Here is a 19208-nt window from a genome sequence, read left to right on the forward strand (position 1 = left end):
TAATTCCTAACAAAATACTGCTCAGTATCGCTAAAAATCTGTTTTACGGTGAAAACTAAATAACATGGAGGTGGTTATAGGGTACAATATTGGGTACAACTATGAATGAGTTAAATGTAAATTTTCTGCAGTCAGAAAATGAAATACTGAATGCAACCAGAATGAAGGTTTTCTACTTGCTTTCAGAACATTTTCATTATTCAAATTAACGATTTTATGATAATTTTTTTATTATTATTTATTTTGGTGGTTGTTTTTGTTTGCATCCTCTTAAGATTCTTGTAGAAAATATGATAGAACATGAGGAAATATCAAGATTTCACATTTTGCACATGGAACAACAAAAAAGTATTCCTGTTGAATACAACATTTCTGAGTTAGTGATATATGTTGATATTGTGAAATCTCCTTTAAAGACTATAGATTATTTTAGTTCTAACTATCTATTTATAGAAACTTTTACATCTTTTTCCACCAATAAATAAATAAATAAATAAATAAAATAATGGAGGCTACATATGGAGAGATGATATATATTTAACTCAAATATTTATTTGGTAATAGGTTTCCTTAGAATCATAGAATCATAGAATCGCTAAGGTTGGAAAAGACCCACAGGATCATCCAGTCCAACCATTCGCCCTTCATCAATGGTTCCCGCTAAACCATGTCCCTTAACACAACATCCAAACGCTCTTTAAACACCACCAGGCTCGGTGACTCTACCACTGCCCCAGGCAGCCCGTTCCAGTGTCTGACCATCCTTTCAGAGAAGTAGTATATCCTAACATCCAGCCTGAATATTCCCTGGCGCAGCTTGAAGCCATTCCCTCTAATCCTATCACTAGTCACCCAAGAGAAGAGGCTGACCCCCAGCTCACTACAACCTCCCTTCTGGTAGTTACAGAGAGCAACAAGGTCTGCCCTGAGCCTCCTCTTCTCTAGACTGAACAATCCCAGCTCCTTCAGCCGCTCTTCATAAAATCTGTGCTCCAGAGCCCTCACCAACTTTGTTGCCCTCCTCTGGACATGCTCCAGGGCCTCAATGTCTTTCTTACAGCGAGAGGCCCAAAATTGGACACAGTACTCAAGGTGCGGCCTCACCAGTGCTGAGTACAGGGGAATAATTACTTCCCTGTTCCTGCTGGCCACACTATTTCTGATACAAGCCAGGATGCCATTGGCCTTCTTGGCCACCTGGGCACACTGCTGGCTCATGTTCAGTCTAGCGTCAATCAACACCCATTTCCTCTACACAGTCTTCCAGCCACTCTGCCCCAAGCCTGTAGAGTTGCCTGGGGTTATTGCGGCCAAAGTGCAGGACCCGGCACTTGGTCTTGTTGAATCCCATCCCATTGGCTTCAGCCCAGCAATCCAACCTGTCCAGATCCCTCTGTAAGGCCTCGCTACCCTCAGGCAGATCAACACTTCCAGCCAGCTTGGTGTCATCTGCAAACTTACTGAGGGTGCACTCAATACCCTCATCAAGGTCATCAATAAAGATATTAAAGAGGACAGGCCCCAGCACCGACCCCTGGGGAACACCACTCGTGACCGGTCGTCAGCTGGATTTAACTCCATTCACCACCACTCTCTGGGCCCGACCCTCCAGCCAGTTCCTTACCCAGCCAAAAATGTATCTGTCCAAGCCACGATCTGCTAGCTTCTGGAGGAGAATACTGTGGAAGACAGTGTCAAAGGCTTTGCTGAAGTCTAGGTAGACCACATCAACAGCCTTTCCCTCATCCACCAGATGGGTCACTGGATCATAGAAGGAGATCAGGTTGGTCAAGCAGGATCTGCCCTTCGTGAACCCATGCTGGCTAGGCCTGATCCCCCGGTTGTCCTGCACGTGCCCCGTGATCTCCCTCAAGACAATCTGCTCCATAATCTTCCCTGGCACCGAGGTCAGGCTAACAGGCCTGTAGTTTCCCGGATCCTCCCTGCAGCCCTTCTTGTAGATGGGAGTCACACTGGCAAGCCTCCAGTCTTCCTGGGACCTCACCCGTCAACAAGGAGCGCTGATAGATGATGGAAAGCGGCTCGGCTATCTCCTCCGCCAGTTCCCTCAGCAGTCTCGGGTGAATCTCATCTGGTCCCATGGACTTGTGGCAGTCCAGTTGGAGTAGCAGCTCTCTGACTGTTTCCTCCTGAATTGTGGGGGGTTTAGTCTGCTCCCCAGCCAAGGCTGCCAGGTCAGGGAGTAGAGAAACCTGAGGATAACCGGTCTGTCTTTTAAAGACAGATGTAAAGAAGGCATTCAGAACATCTGCCTTTTCCTTATCCTCAGTGGTCACATTGCCAGCCTCATCCAGTAGAGAATGGAGATTCTCCCTGGTCCTCCTCTTGCTGTTGATAAACTTGTAGAAGTGTTTCTTTTTCCCTTTTACCCCAGCAGCCAGGTTGAGTTCAAGCTGGGCTTTAGCCTTCCTGATTTTCTCCCTGCACATCTTAACAACTTCTTTGTATTCTTTCTGGGTTGCCCGTCCCTTCTTCCAGAGGAGGTAGATTCTCTTTTTCTCCTGGAGCCTCAAGAATAGTTCCCTATTCATCCACGCCGGTCTTATTCCGTGCCGGCTCATTTTGCAGCTTCTCTGCAAAAAAATTACATTTCACTTAACTGCAAGCACTTTCCTGTGTCCATTGCATTAGTTTTCCCTATTTGCAGTTGGGAAAAATTTGCAGTTGGGCTTTATGAGCACAGTTTCCTGTATAAATGAGAAGAGTAATATTGTGATAAATTTCAATTATTTAGCAGATTAATCTCATCTTATTGCTGAAATACTAAATATGCTTTTAATGTTAGAAAGTAAAAGAGGTGCTGTTTCTATCTACTTTACCTCTGTTAAATGTATGCTACGTTTACAGACCATATCTTTAAGTAGCTGGAAGCACATTATCATTACATGCCTGAAGTTGCCAATATGGAAAACATTAATTGCACTTTTAGCTTCATGTAAAATGCTTCAGGGAGTGAAAAAAGATATGAGTTCACCATTCATTTAAAAATGAAATTATGTCATGTTCATCGTGTACCTGTGTATATTATGTTCATCGTGTACCTGTGAAGAAAATGTGTCCTACTCTGGAAGTTACAAGATTCAGTCTTCTACATGAGCTCAAGGGATGACTTTGTTTTCTCATGGTGTATTTAATTAATGCACAAATACATGATTAATTAGATAAATTTTACAGTATGTAATTTTTAAACAGCTTTACTTTTTTTTTTTTTTTTTTTTTTTTTTTAATTCAACCTCAATACAGGATTGAATCAGAGCAATTAATCTTACAGGAGTTAAGAGCTCTGTTTAGAAGCTCAGTAACAGACTGACATTCCCAAAACTATGCAATAGGTCCCCAGCACATTCACACAATTCTCAAATAATGTTCAGCTGAATCTGAATAAATTTGTAAAAAGAAAAATCTGAAATAAACATAAATGATCCATAAATCTCTATTCTAAAACTCTCAAAATATTTATTGCAACATTTTCCTTCATTTTCACTCAAGTATCTGTACTTCTTGTGGGATAATGTTTTTACATTTGCAATGTGGAATAGTTGTTATAAATATACATATATATCTATGCGAGAAGTTCAATTTCAGTTTTGCTACTTCTACCAGTAAGAGAGGAAAAGGAAAAATACTCAAGAACTCCATATTTTGTCATGAAGAGTTTTTTGCTGTTGTTTTAATATTTGCTTGTTTGCTTGCTTGCTTGCTTGCTTTGCTCTGTTTTAATTGGATATACTTCTGGTGGAACTACGGTATATCTGAGAAATTTATAAGAAATCTATGCAGTCAGTAAATTATTCAAATAAGTACATTTTCTGCAGAGGTATTCCTTGTAAGGCTTTGTTTTGCAGATGGTTAAAATATTATGTTTGTGAATTTCAACATAATTCCTAATTTATTTTAAATGCAGTATTGGAAGACAGTTATTACAACATCAATCAATAAATGAAGGCTTACTTTGCTACCAGGAATGCTATGGTTCCTGGCAAAAACAAACAAACAAAGAAACAAACAAACAAATACAACAAAAATCCCCCAAATCAATGTTTTTAGTGTAAAAAGTAACTTATTCAGAAACACCTTCGGTGAACTGCAAAATTATTTTACTTGTGTGTGTACTACTGCATAATGAATCTTTCTTCACTTAACAAAAAAAAAAAAAAAAAAAGAGTCTTATACTATTTTTGCTGATTTATTTGGCATAGGAAAATTTAATGTGCTTAGGAGACAGCACACTAATAAAGTCCTCTGTATCAAAACATAATCAACTGGGCATTCTTCGTACTTATTTTTTATGCTTTAGCATATGAGATAGAATCAGGAGTAGAGCATAATTTCATTTATTTTCTCCAGATAAATGTATTATTAACCTCATGTTGCCTGACCATTTAATCATATGAAAGAACAAATGTGTGATGGAAAAAAGAATAGTCAGGAAAGTTGGTCAAGATCATTCAATAAGAAGTACGCTTTGAATTACATTTATAGATGGTGTGATATGCATTAGTAAACAACAGCATAGTTGCAATTTCTCTGAGATGTTATGTTTTTAGACTGTCTGCTTTCTATGCCATTTCTGCATACTAGAGTTATTAAACATGAGATTAAACTGAAGTAAGGATCAAAGTAAACATAAGATTGGCCTCTATACAGGGATTACCGGGTTAAATATTTAGTAGCGATATTTGAACAAAAAATAAATTTGTAATGACACCAAATATGAGGGAAAAAAAAAAACAAGAAAAAATGTAGAGTGATTATTTCTTTCAGCTATTTGAGCATTTACAAATATTATTGAAGAAGATGGTGATTTCCTAGTCTAAAACTCCAAGGAACTAATTTTTATAGAACAAAGCTATAAACTACAAGGCTTGGAAGAGATCATTGGAAGACTGCTCCAAGCACTCTGTTCTCTATGCTCAAATCATTCAGCTGAGATGATTGCATAACTTATTTTTAAAGTTCATCAATAACAGAGGATGAATTTCCAATTCTTTACTTCAGGTAATCAAGTAGAGAAAAATGGTTCTAATATGTATCCCACAGGCTTTTAGGTTAATCCCGTCATTCCCTGTCCTGCTCTTAATATGTATAGGAAAAATTTTTTTACTTTCAATTTGTTAATGAGTCTTTCTTATGCTGCTTCTTCATAACCTCCTATTTATTTCTCCTTGGTAATGTTTCCTGACTTCAGACTGTATTTCCCAGAACTTCCAAGTTCTTTACTACTGTTATGTGCATATTTAAAGATATTTTTGTAAGGTTGATTTTTTTTCTCATGCATTTGAAAAACTTTGAAATGCAGGGATGGTTATGATTTATAAAAAATGGGAAATGGAAGCTCCCATACAGATCTCCATGCAGCAGAATAGGGAACAACAGGTATCCACTTGTTCTTTGACAAAAGGCTTTATAAAAGACATATTTTTATTTTAACTAATGTCTTCTGCATAAGCCACATTTCAATTGAAAATTCTAGCTGACTGAATAACCTTGACAAACATTCCATAAAGGAGGGGATGTACTACTTAAACATCCTTTCTTTTGCCATCCCTGGAATTGAATAATTGTAACCTGTGAGACAAATTAAAACATTAGTTTTTATCTGCATTCCAGTAACTGTTCAGATACCAGCAAATTTTCTTAACTCAGTATAGAAAAGTAGAACTGTGAAGAATAATATACTGTGCCAGTGAGACAAAAACTGTATAGATTTCTGCTGAATGAGGAAATATTTCTTAACTAATTTAAAAAGGTTGTATTTCTGAGGGAAAAAAAAAAGGGGGGGGGGGAGGGGGGGGGAGGGTAAAAAAGCAACTAATTCTTGGCACTACCTTACACAAAAGACACAAAAGAGAAAGCAAAAATTGTGATCATGACCTAGCTATCACATGCAAGGCTACAGAGATTTTTGTGTTGAAAACCCTGTCTTTTATGGAACAAATGTTTCTTAAGGGTGTTCTCACAGTGGATAAGATTGTCCAAAATTTAACCTAACAGTAAGATCTGAAGAATTATTAAAAGATTTTTTTGTGTATTTTGGAAACTTCTAAAAGTTTCAAGCTCATATCTCTATCCTGTCTTACTATGTGCTTTTTCTGTGTTAAAAAATTCCACATGAATGTGAAAACATTGATGGTGTCAAAATGGTCAAATTTTAAAAAACTTTATGTATTCACATTCTTTAGATCTAGCTACACTTATACCTAGAATACAAACTAAAGTATGTTAGAGTTACTTTAAGGTGGATGTGTATCTGACACATCCTGCACTACCCACTTGCAGATAGAATGCAGTTTTGAAATTTTTCCTCAAGGTAGCAGAATGCTAGTAGCCATGATATGTTGATGAGAATGGAAAAGAGAAGCAGATGAATAAAAGAGTGAACATATATTGCATAGGACAGCTTCTATCTTTCTCCATCACTGGATGCTTGAGCTGTGCCATCCACTACTCAACTCCTGTTCTACAATTTGGAGAGTAATACAGCACTTCCTCAGACAAAAGAACTTGAGTAGGATAGTAAATCAATTAATTCTATTGATCTATTTCTGATTTAAAAAACAACAACAAACAAACAAACAAAAACATACATATGTTTAGGACATAAAAGCCTATCCGTAAACTAGGACAAATGTGAACAGAACAGTTTACATAGGCAGTACCAGTATCAACTTGACTGGTAATCTGATTCCAATTTGTGCAAAATATCTTAGATCTTAAGTCCGTGTTTCCCACAGACATCATGGAATTATAGAATGTCTTTTGTTGGAAGGGACCTCAAGCATCATCAAGCTCCAACCCCCTGCCCCGTGCAGGGTTGCCAGCTGTTAGATCGAGTATTAGATCAGGTAGCCCAGGGTTCCATCTAACCTGGCTTTAGACACCTCCAGGGATGGAGCATCCACAACCTCTCTGGGCAATTTATTCCAGCACCTCACCACTCTCTGAGTAAAAATTTCTACAACATCTAATCTATATCTTCCTTCCTCTAGTTTAAAACCATTTCCCCTTTTTCTATTACTCCTTAGTCTTTCAAAAAACATTCTCCCATGTTCATAAACTTTTAAATATTGGAAGGCTGCAATGAGGTCTCCCCTCAACCTTCTCTTCTTCTCCAGACTGAACAAGACCAGTTCCTTCAACCTATCTTCATAGGAGAGGTGCTCCAGCCCTCTGATCATCTTCAGTACCCTCCTCTAGACCCTCTCCAAAAGCTCCATGTCTTTACTGTGCTGGGGGCTCCTTGGATGCAGCATTCCAGCTGAGAGCTCATGAGGGCAGAGTAGAGAGAGACAGTGACTTCTTTCATCCTGCTGGCCACTCCTGTTCTGATGGAATCCAGGATGCCATTGCCTTTCAGGCTGCAAGCACAGACAAAACAGAGGTAGGAGATAAAAACAGTAAGAAGCTTTTCTGATTGATCAGTCTATAATGGTTTTATACCTTATATATTTGAGAACCCTTTCCCCTTAAAGAACATTATAAAGCAGAGAGCATTTTCTCTTTTCACTGAAATACAAGTTTTCAGAAGAACCACACTGAATATACAGGCTTTTGAACTATGTGTAATAGGTATTGTTCCTTTTGTTATTTCGTTACCATCTCAACAATCATTTTGTTTCAAATTTTAGAACTTGTCATCCACCTGCATTTAGACTCTGTGTGTATTCCTTCTCATTCTGCACTAGTGAAGATGTAGCAATGCCACTGTACAGTGTGCAGCTCTGAGTCTGTAGGAGGTCTGTGCTGAAAGATTCTCATGTTTTTCCTTTCACTTTAGCAGTCTGTGAATTTCCTCCCACTGTTCAACTGAAGTATTTTATTTCTTCATTGAGTTGACAGAAAATGTGGATGCCTTTTGTGCATGCTGTTTCACTTTTTGAAGAGAAGTTTTAAGTTGAGAGAAGTGAATGGTGATGTTCTGTGCAATATGAGCACTTTTGGGGTTTCCTTCTCAGCTGAAAATAGTAGGTATGCAAATGATTACAGTAGCAGATGTGATTTGTGACATCAATGCTATTTCTGGCTCCTTTTAATGGAATAATCCATCAGAGTGAGAATATAATGACAGGCAAGTGATGCATAAGCAAACAGACCTTGTGATGTCAATCCAGCTTCCATTTTTTACTGGGTAAATGTTACTCTGGAAATGATTGAATCACTTCTGTTTTTTTCATTAGACTGTTGAGAGGTGAAGACTTCTAAAATAGCTTCAACAAAAGCTATTGGTGCTGGCTGTCTCCTCAGATCTCCATACTTCCTGGAATTTTCTTGACATGTACCATGAGACAGACTTATATATGCTGCCAACAGTTCCTCTAGGATGAAATGTTGAAGATAATTTTGCATGACGCAATCCTCTTGGAGGAAAAGCTTACTCCGTGCTCCAAAATTTGTCTTGTTATGCTAGAAAAAGATTTTTTTTAACAGCTAGGTCAAGCCATTTTCAGGGAGTTCTGTACATTTGGTTTGTTTCACTTAAATATATGTGATAACTAAGGACATTTGACTTGTTCTCCTATTATTACACAGGCTTGTGTTCTATACAATTTCTTATACATCCTAATCTGTATGAATGTCTAGAGATGATAAGACCTATCCTATTTTTTAACTTCACCTATAGAAATTCCAGTAATTGAACTGACAGTCACAAAACTGCATTTCATTCATGCAAGTCCTCTACTGTTACAAAAGTTTTTGTATAAAGTACAAGATTAAGTCTGTACATTATGTTTTTGAAGCAGAAAAGTCTGCTGTGTGAAAGCAATGTTGGAAGGCCTTTGTTGAAATGTTACATATTGAAAAACACCCAAAATTCTGGACCATAAAATATGTTGTTCTTAGTATTATAATGTTCAATGTGAGGGTGTATCTGGTTATCTATTATAGATTACTTTGATTCCTTTAATAAGTATATGCATCAACAAGCAAGTCACAGAATCACAGAATAGTTGATGTTGGAAGGCACCTCTGGAGATCTTCTAGTCCAACCTCCCTGGTCAAACAGAGACTATGTTAGCCAGGTCTGTGATGGTGACACCAGTGACATCAGTCTGCACAGTACACTTCTATTCCTGAAATGACAGAATCACTGGAAATCAAAATGAAGTGTTCTAGTTTCCTCTTGCTGTTAAAGCTCATAAATGTAGCAATTTTACTGTTTAGGCATTAAAGGTTTAAACTTTTAGATGCTTTCTATACTGTAGCTTAGCAGGAATGAGTCTATGAATCCAAATTCTTAGTTAAAATTAAAAGTTACAGAAAGAAAAATGATGTCTTAGCAAATACATATTTATTATTTTCTTACAACAGAAATGTTGAGTATTTAACATCAAAAGGTGCTTGAATGGCCTGATGAAAGACAAATCAGGAATTCTCAGTCTGACTTGCGGATTCATAGTTCTGAGCACTCCTGTACCAGGAAAAAACAAAAATAAAAACAAACAACTTAAAAAATCACATAACAACAACAATGACAAAATACCAAATAAAGCAATTAAAAAAAGAAAAAAACAAAACAACAACAAAAAAAAAAACTGCCAAAAATCATCATAAACTTTTGCAAAATCGTACTGGTAGTGGCTCAAGCACTTTGTATTCCAGTTTACTTATTCTCACTTTTGCTGGGTATCAAGAATAAAGAGGTTCAGCCTCACGCATGAAACTTTTTTTTTTTTTTTTTGCCTGACAGAAGCAGGAATACCTCCTGATTTTTCTCTGATATTTTCTGGCCTCTCCAGCAGATACTAAGCATTGAAGGTGCAGACTATTTTTAAGGGTCCTTGGTTAACCCATATGTAGTTTTTCTCTTTCCCACTGTTATCTACAAAAAAATAGACACTACCTATTGGGGTGTACTATGCTTTAGTTTGAGTACAGTATATATATAGTAAATGGGAGAGTGGGCTAAACTGCATCCATAATTTCCCCACTCTTAGGGGGCAGATAATGCCTGCACTCAACCAGAAAATTCAATCTGTTTTCCCTGATTTAAACATTACTTTAAATTCTAGATAGACTCAGTAACAATTCCAAAGTTATACCTTGATTTCTACTGTGTCTCTGTAAGTCCTTTACTTTAAATTATTAAAGTAATGCTGTTCAACATTTGATCCGATATTGTTTTGACAACCCTAGTTGGGTTACTGTCAGTCTTGAAATACACCCCAAGAAAAATGAGGGCTTTTTGTATGTGTGATGTAAATGATACAACTTTGAACACTCAAACAAGAGAAATGGCAGTGGAGTTCAAGCTACTCAGAAATGTTGAAGTGGTGGAGCAAGTTGCATCTCTCACAGAGCCCTGTTGCTATGCTTCTCCCAGCTGAATGTGGTTGAGAGTAAATTAATCATTAGGCATTCACTGTACATCTTGCATATCTCCATAAGGAATAATGTCAATGCCAGTAAACTCAGTCTATTCACAAATATTCCCAAATATGAAACCAATGATTACAGACAGGACAGAAATTACGTATATAAATAATCTCACCCTTAGTAAGAAGTTGTCTGCATGCAAATTTTTCTGTATATACTTTGGTCCCTGGCTTATGTTAAGTTCCAAACATATTTGGAAAATCCTGTTCCTGCTGTATGCTTTTAGATTATTTGTTACGTAAATAAAAAGGTATTTTTCCTTCCCTATAAAATATTCAGTTACAGAATTATGCCTAAGACATATATACACATACATACATATATAAAGTCTTTGAATTTGTTCATTTCCTTCCTCCATTTTTACCTACTTTATTTTTGGAATATGAACTTTGAATATTTCTGAATACATGCAATATTTCAGCTCCTTCAGAATACTATTTTATCACAATGAAAAGAGTATTTAGAATTAAATGCAATTCATCTTCTCCAGATATTAACAAATCTGTATGGAAAAAACAAACATTTTGTCTGCATCTGTAATATCTTTTCACAGAGTGCAATGAATATTCATGCTAGTTAAAATTCCTCTTCATTTGACTTTTTGGAAAACGAATGACATGTTACTATGAAAACTTATATTTAAATTATTTTCTTTTTGCTTTACTCTTCCACACTGCATTCTGTATCACTCATTCTAGATGCTGAGGTTAATGGAAATTGCTTGTTTATAGAGAAAACAGCATTTTCCAAGACAATGATCTAGGTTTGGTTAGACATTCCTTCACCTCTTTTAATATAAGCTAGTGCATAAGTTTGGAATTCCTCATCACAGAACATCAGTGAAAAGGCAGTCTCAAACTATGCTACATTTTAGTGGCATGTTCCAAGTTTCATTGCTTCATGTATTTTGTCATTTGAAAATATTTTATAAGGGATGTAACAACTTCAGTGCTTACAGGCAGTCGAAAATATCAACAAATTCTACGTGAGGTTTCATGTAAATAGTCCGGAAAAAGAAATTAAGAAAGATCTTTGCATTACACAAAACATTCAATTATGTTGTTCATTGACTTTAAATGGATTACTGCCATGATGTGGTAAATAGAAACGGCATAAAGTATTTATACTTTATTTAAATGTCAGCTACTTAATTTACTTTCTCATTATACATTAATGTAATGATCAGCCTGTTTATTAGTGTTAAATATTTCATGGATTTCACAACATTGTATAACTTACTATAAGTGAATAGGGGTCATTACGTTACCCGTTGTATCAGCAACAGTCCACACTGATAGAAAGTAGGAGAAAACATGTGATGGAAAATAGAGGACTGGATAGTTACAATTACTATGAATAATCAATGTGCTATATCTCGGTCATACAGAAAAAAAAAAAAAAAAAAAGAAAATTAAAAAAAAAAAACAGGAATTGCACCATAATTGTAATGAGTTCCATTTATACAACATCTAGATGAAAGTTCTACATTCTATGAGCAGATTTTCAAGATGTATGCAGAATAAAGAGACTGCTACAATCACAGGTAAAATACAGATAATCATAATAAATTGTAATTGCAGTTTAACAAAACTGCCAGTATCATGCAACAGTTTGGTAAAGTACATCAACTAATAACTGAACATCACAACTACATACAGACTGAAATGTTAAAATTCAAATCATATTTAAGATTGAAAAAAACAAATTGAAGGCAAAAATTGCTTGGTTTAATAATATTTCTGTTTCCATACAAAAATATTTGAGACACACTACTAAACTGTAAAGGTCTACGTTTTCCAAAAGTAGGCCTTCTTTGAACTTACCCAAAGTGGAAAATTTTAAAGAATGGACAGCCACCACCACCACCACCACCACCAAAATCCACCATCACCAACAACAAAAATTACAATGTTTTTTACACTCTTCTTGAAAATCAAGGCACATTAAAAACCCTCTCACACACAAGCATGAAAGATGGACATGCTTCTCTAGTCCTCTACCGTCAAAATCATTTTTTTAATGCTCTTCATTTGCTAATGTGGTTATGGTCAGTAGCACTGCTTCAGTAGAAAATATTCTGTATGCAACTGAGAATTTAATAAGTCTTATGGACACTAACAGATATTTATATTTAATGAATTAAAGATATTGAGCTATGTGTGCTCATTTCCTAGAACGTTTTGTTTTGCCTGAGTACACTATAGAAGTTGTCAATATCTTTCAACAATTTAAGCGGAAATGTATCTCACAGGTCACTGAATCCAATTTTTTAGTGCTGAATGATATCTCAGTGTCATCCAGGGAAATTATAACCATGAAGAAATAGGACAAAAATAAATTCTAAAACTCAGTTATATCAATGACTATAAAAATTTGGTATGATGCTCAAATATGAAATAGTGGTTATTATCTCTCTCTTACAGAGAATACTTTCAATGACAACGAATCCAAACAACTGCTTTTTTTGTCTGATTACAAGACTGTTGGCCTTCTGGAAAGGGAGAAAAGTGGGTAAGTTACAGTGTAATATCTCCCTTGTAATCATCACAGAGAGAAGGAAACACACATCAGATTTCTTTCCCAAGATTTGATGTGAACAACACAGTACCTGTGGAAGTTTCTTTGCCTTTTTCCAGTCCTTTGCAGTAGTGATAAACACTTTACCTGTTGTCTGTGCATGCAGTTTTACACAGCCCTCACCCATTTCTACCTATTCTTCATTGTTCTATTAGGGAAGAGCTCCCTAACTGTAGAACTGGGAAGTAACAATATCCTCTCACATTTATCATGATAGATAGAGCATAGCAGAACCCCAAACAACCAGTTAGCTCTTCATCACTGAGAGCTCAGACATAGTGAATTTTAACACCCCACCTCACCTTTTCTCCATCAATTTGTACGATACATAGGAGAAATGGAAGAATCCCAGACAGAGCTACAATGCACCAAACATACTGTGTTTTAAGCTAGCTGATCAACAAAAAAATATATGCTTCCACAGAATCAGTTTCGGTTTCCAGTGGCAGGTAATGGACACAAACTGGAGCTCAAGATGTTCCAAGCAAACATCAGGAAGTACTTTGGTATATAATAAAGCATTAGCATAGGCTACGCAGAGAGGTGGTGTAGTACCCTCCATGGTGATCTTCAAAAATCAAATGAACAAAGACCTTCACACCCTGCTCTGGACCGCTGTGCTTGAGCTGAGGTTGAACCAGTTGGACCTAGATGTTCTTCCCCACCTCAACATTTCTGTGATTCTACAATAACTCCAGACAGGGTCTTAACATTTTGATTGTATCCAGAGTGGCTTAAATATCACATAACTTGTTGAAATAGAAAAGAAATGGATTCTAATATTGAACATTCTAGAGTAAATTTCCCTTGAAGAAGGGGGTTCTAATCTAAATTATATCTAATCTAATCTAATCCTAAAGGAGGGTAGATTTAGATCAGATGTCTGGGAGAAATTTGTCACTGAGAGGGTGGTAAGGCACTGGTGCAGGATGCCCAGAAAAGCAGGTGGTGATGCCCTATCTCTGGTGGTGTTCAAGGTCATGTTGACTGGGGCCCTGGGCAACCTGGTCTTGTACTTGCTTTAGTGGTTGACAATCCTGCCTGTGGCAGCAGATTGGAAGTAGGTGATTTTTGAGGTCCATTCCAACCTGAGTCATTCTGTGGTTCTATGAGATGTCACACGTGTAGTTGAGTATGAATGCATGCAGGAACCTGTGTAGCACAGAGTGGGTTACATAGTGTGGATTATGGTGTGCAGTCTGCAACTTTAGCTGTGCTCCAGTTCTTTTTCAAAGCCATTTAACTAATAAGATCTTCAGTCATGGTCACCCTAAATGCAAATCTGCTGAATGACTAAATGGAATGGCAAATGTGACTTAAAAAAGCATTTTATGTCCTCCTCAGCCCATCATATTTCTGCAAGTTATGTTTCTTAGTTTTTAAAATAGATTCTTCAAAGAAAAAATATGTATATATTTGTTTCTCTTACAAGTGCAGAATATCAGTCCTTTTTTTACGAACCATATGTGGAGAAATAAGAGTGGGATCCCAAGCATTGCCGTTAGAATTCTGACAAGATGCGAAGATGTTCCACTGGGATTCTTCTGGACAAAGACTATCATGTAAACAGCTGACAAGTTTTGGATGTCTTCTGTAGGAGATGAGATGAATCATACTTTAGATTATAAAAGAAGTCTGAATGACTGCCAGGGTTCGATATGTGTGTTGTGGTCACAGGAGTTAGCCACCTGTGAATTTACTCGATTCCACATACATATTTCATTTCACACACAGTGATTTCTGTGCTGCTGCACAGACAGAGATGCACAGACAGCTCATTTTGGATTATTTGGAACATGAGCTTCATGGGCTACTTGAGCTGTATTTGCTTCACAGAATTGGTTCCTAGTCAGTAAAACCAGAGTATCTCATCTCCAGACAGCAATTATTTTCTCGGCTGCTGAGGACAGTTGAAACTATTTTAAATACTATCAGCTACTGATTATGCACCACAAATAAATCAAATACAAAAGATTGTAGCAGACTTTAATTCCAATGATACAGTACTCTCCTTCAGCTGAAGTTGATATTATTTTTATCTCAGGCACTGCTGATCTAGTCTATATTTCTAGGTTTCTTCAATAAAAAGAACTTTCTCCCATCAAAAAGAACAAAGGGGTTTAATAGATTTTCTCTCCTGCTAACCCCACTTCTTACACAGCGTAAAATGGATTTTTACCCTAAAAGATTTCACATGTACCTTTGAAATTCAGTATCAAGTAACTTTTCTCTTATCTGGAATGTAGAAGCTTGAAAATATTGATAATATCACAAAAGAAAACTTCCCAGCTCTGTGTTCAGATGTCATTGGCATTTCTAGCTGTCACTGATAGCTTTTCCACTGATGTGCTTAATGTACTGGAATATCAGTACCTAAGAAAACAATTAAAGTTAACAAACAGGATGAGAAGTACACGTTCCTCAGACAACACATAGTCATGGTTGTCTGCTTTATCCTCCTTTCCAGTTTTAAGGTAAGGACCGTTCCACACACACACACACATACACACACACAAAGTAACTAAATGACTAAGGAGGCAATTAAAGAAAAAAAAAAGATTTTATTGAGTTCAGTTATAACTAGTAAAATAACAGGTTATAAATAGCATTGTTTATACTTTGACACTAGCAACAAGGTAAACAAATCACATTGCTTTCCCCCTGACTCCATTCTTGAATGCCTAACTAGAAGAGTGCACAAAATGAACTTATCTGCTAAAGGTAGCAGGAGAGCAGCTAGCTGGTCACTGTCATCCACGAGGTAAACCCCTGGCTTCTCCTCTCAGCCAGCATGTTCCTGACAGAAATTATGAATGACTGTTTGCAACTACCTACTGTAAATAGCCTGGAATAAATCAACATTTAATTGTTTCTCACCTACACTCTAATATTAGGAAAAGAAAAAAAAAAAAAAAGAAAGAAAAAACGAAAAGAAAAACACTTTTTACCTGACTATCTAGAATGTTTCCTCCTTTCAAGTTTGCTATGAGTCTGAAACCAACATTGCTACCCTAACAGCATACATTTTCTCCCTTTGCAGCTTGTTTTGATGCAGTCATTTCCTTCCTTCTCACAGATTATACAGGCATGAGCAGGAAAGTCAGCATTAATTTTGGAAAATGACCTCTTTCAATTAGTTCTGTCTTTGCTTGCACTTTAAAGGACTGCAAGCTGCTGAGTAAGACTTCAAGAAACAAGAGATGCATTCAACCTGCCCAGCATATGCAAGTTCTTTCTGGTTTCTAATCTGGCCTTTATCCGGAGCTCACAATGCTGACTGTGTGGTACCCGCTCATATTTGCACACTGCTGTGGAAGACTGTTTCTGTTCTGTTTTCACAGGATCTAAGAGCTGGCAATGCTTCCTGCTGTTAGAATAGCCAGTTCATCCCAGTGCCAGAGCGCATGCGCTTAAAGCTGGCCAGGTGCCTCTTCATCATCACCTGAAACTTCTTCTTCTCACATTTCACAGGGAACATTTCGGAGTCTGGCTTACAGCTCAGGGGAGGAAGCTGGCTGCTGCAGACAGTCTCCCAGGAAACAGCCCGTCTTGTCTTCAGAGGAGTATCTGGAGGCTTTCTGCACTCAGCGGCCTGTTGAAATTCTCTAAAAGGGCTGGATGAGCTCCTTACAAGTGACATAGTCTTCTTTCTTTGGGATGTGAGGAATTTAAGCTCTTCAGAGTCATGCTGGAAGAAGAGAGACTCCTTCCTTCTGGTATTTGGGCTCTCACCCAGTGTAAGAAATCCGTAAGGGGTGGTGATTTTGGAGAGGTGGGGCAAAGAGAGGGCAGCTCTTGTTGCTGGGTCGGAATGATGTGCTGCTCTCTCTAAGTCTCCAGGGAAAATTGCTTGGTCCGCAAAGCACAGGGTTCCTCTTCTGTGCAGACTTCCTCCTTTACACAGTGCATCTTTCCTGATGTAGGATTCAGATTTGCTTCTAGTTGTCCTGCGCTTTTGAACAACTTCATCAGACATTTGTCTCTCTGGAGGATTCTCAATGGTATCTTCCTCTGGTTCCTGTTGAAAGGCAATATGCTCTATGTCCAGAGAAGGGATGAAAAATTTAGGGATGCGATCAGGAGTCATGACAATGTTGAAAATATCCGTGTTTTTCTGAGCCATTTTATCTGCAGAAGTTGGCTTGCTGATTTTGAAGCTTGTCCAAGTTAGCAAGCTTTCTATAGCATTTTTTATGGAGAGCTGGGATGTACCACAAGGCACCATTATTTCAGCCAGAAGTGCTTTCTTACAAAACACAATGCTGTCTGCTGATTGAATTTGCACAGCACTGATTGCAGATGGGGAACTCATTCCTGCTTATAAAACAAAGCAAATGACGTCATCTGATAGCTAGATGTCATTGGCATGGTAACCAAAGATAAGAAGGCTTTTACACTCCTACTTATATACTTACAGTCTGATTCATGCTGCACCATTACCTTAAATAAGCTTAAACATTTGATTTAATGATTTTAAAATGCCAGGTTTGGTGCTAGTTTCCTAGCTATTTTCAGGACAGGAAAAAAAAAAAAAGGCTGCAAATGTACCTGCAACTTTCAGACTATTCATGTTGTGTTATCTGTGCTATTGCACAAAATAGATTTAGGCTTTTACTTTATGTGAAGGGCTGTGACACTAAAATGATGTGCAAGTAGACATAAAAAGCATAGCTCACATATGATTACTTAGTTTAACTTTCAGTAAATCATACTATTTTGTGTAATTTACATTGAGGTTGTGAGGGAAAAGGGTAGGAATTGAGATATCAAACAATTATTGGTCTAGTATATAGTAATGTATTTTAAGGATCTCAAACTGTCTTTCACTGGTGTATGATATTTAATGTTGAAAAAGTAGGCTCCTCAGTGAAGACTCAGATTAAATATCTATGATTAAAGGATGGACATCTGCTCAGGTGTATAAAGAAGTTTGTAACTGATGTGTCAGTTTCTAGTGGTACTTGTGTTTCAGCACAAGAAAGATGCAGAGCTCTTGGAGCGGGTCCAGAGGAGGGCCACTAAGATGATCAGAGGGCTGGAGCACCTCTCCTATGAAGAAAGATTGAGGGAACTGGGTTTCTTTAGCTTGGAGAAGAGAAGGCTCTGGGGAGACCTCATTGTGGCCTTCCAATATTTGAAAGCAACATATAAACAGGAGGGGGTACAACTGTTTATGAGGGTGGATAGTGATAGGGCAAGGGGGGTTGGTTTTAAACTGAGATAGGGGAGGATTAGGTTAGATATTAGGAAGAAGTTTTTCACTCAGAGGGTGGAGAAACACTGAAACAGGTTGCCCAAGGAGGTTATGGATGCCCCATCCTGGGAGGCCTTCAAGGCCAGGCTGGGTACGGCTCTGAACAGCCTGGTCTAGTGGTTGGCAACCCTGCACATAGCAGGAAGGTTGAAATTAGATGGTCTTCGAGGTTTTTTTCAACCCAGGCCATGCTATGATTCTATTATTCTTTGATTCTTAGACTTCTGTGTACCTATGGTCACTGAGGCAGCTCATGGCCAGCTCTGAAAACAGAAAGGCTGATCACTGACTTGGTGCAACAATACAGTTCATTTTCCAACTATTTTTTAATATCCTTTCTTGAACGTCACTCCTTTCCTACCTTTGTGAAAGTTGTTCTACCTCACTTTATATGCATGATTATCAGGAAAGGTCTGGAGAACACAAAAGAGTGAATGAACATCTCTGTAGGATGAGTAGTTCTAAGTTCTGTTTCTACGTGTTATCTTTTAATGTTGGTGACATTTTGTGAGCTGGTGTTACTGAGCACTTTGAATGCATGAAGCAAGTTTCCCTGTGTTACAGAGGGAAATGTTACAGAGGGAAATGTACAGAGGGATGTTACAGCCCATAAAATATATTTCAATTTATTTTATACAGTATCTTTTTTTTTCTTTTTTTTTTTTCTTTTTTTTCTCTTCCTGTTAATGTTCTTGCAGTTCTTATTTCAATTTGCTGTGTTTTTGGACTAAAGTTCAGTACTCCGAATTAAACTACACACTAGTGGTTAGTCAGGAAGGCCATGAATTCTTTGAATTCAGTTGCCTATGTGTTTTTTTTTCTGACACTGCCTATAGATTTTGGTTGATGTTGTTTCCAGGTTACATGACCACCCTTCAGAACAGTATCTTTTCATGTTGGCTTGTTGAAACATAGAATCATAGAGTCATAGAATCGCTAAGGTTGGAAAAGACCCACAGGATCATCCAGTCCAACCATTCGC

General features: G+C 37.4%; 1 protein-coding gene across 1 annotated transcript; it reads right to left on the minus strand.

Moving 5' to 3' along the window:
• Positions 1-15523: 15523 nt before the first annotated feature.
• Positions 15524-17269, minus strand: LOC112530656. The gene has a single exon (XM_025145062.3). The coding sequence runs from the start codon at positions 17195-17197 to the stop codon at positions 16343-16345; it is 855 nt and encodes a 284-aa protein (XP_025000830.2). The 5' UTR covers positions 17198-17269; the 3' UTR covers positions 15524-16342.
• Between the last annotated feature and the right edge of the window lie 1939 nt (positions 17270-19208).

Source organism: Gallus gallus, chromosome Z (assembly GCF_016699485.2).
Source record: "Gallus gallus isolate bGalGal1 chromosome Z, bGalGal1.mat.broiler.GRCg7b, whole genome shotgun sequence".
Lineage (NCBI taxonomy): Eukaryota > Metazoa > Chordata > Aves > Galliformes > Phasianidae > Gallus > Gallus gallus.

What these genes read in the sequence shown, in the direction of transcription:
- LOC112530656 (XM_025145062.3), bottom strand. Translation starts at nt 17,197, where the DNA reads ATGGTGCCTTGTGGTACATCCCAGCTCTCCATAAAAAATGCTATAGAA.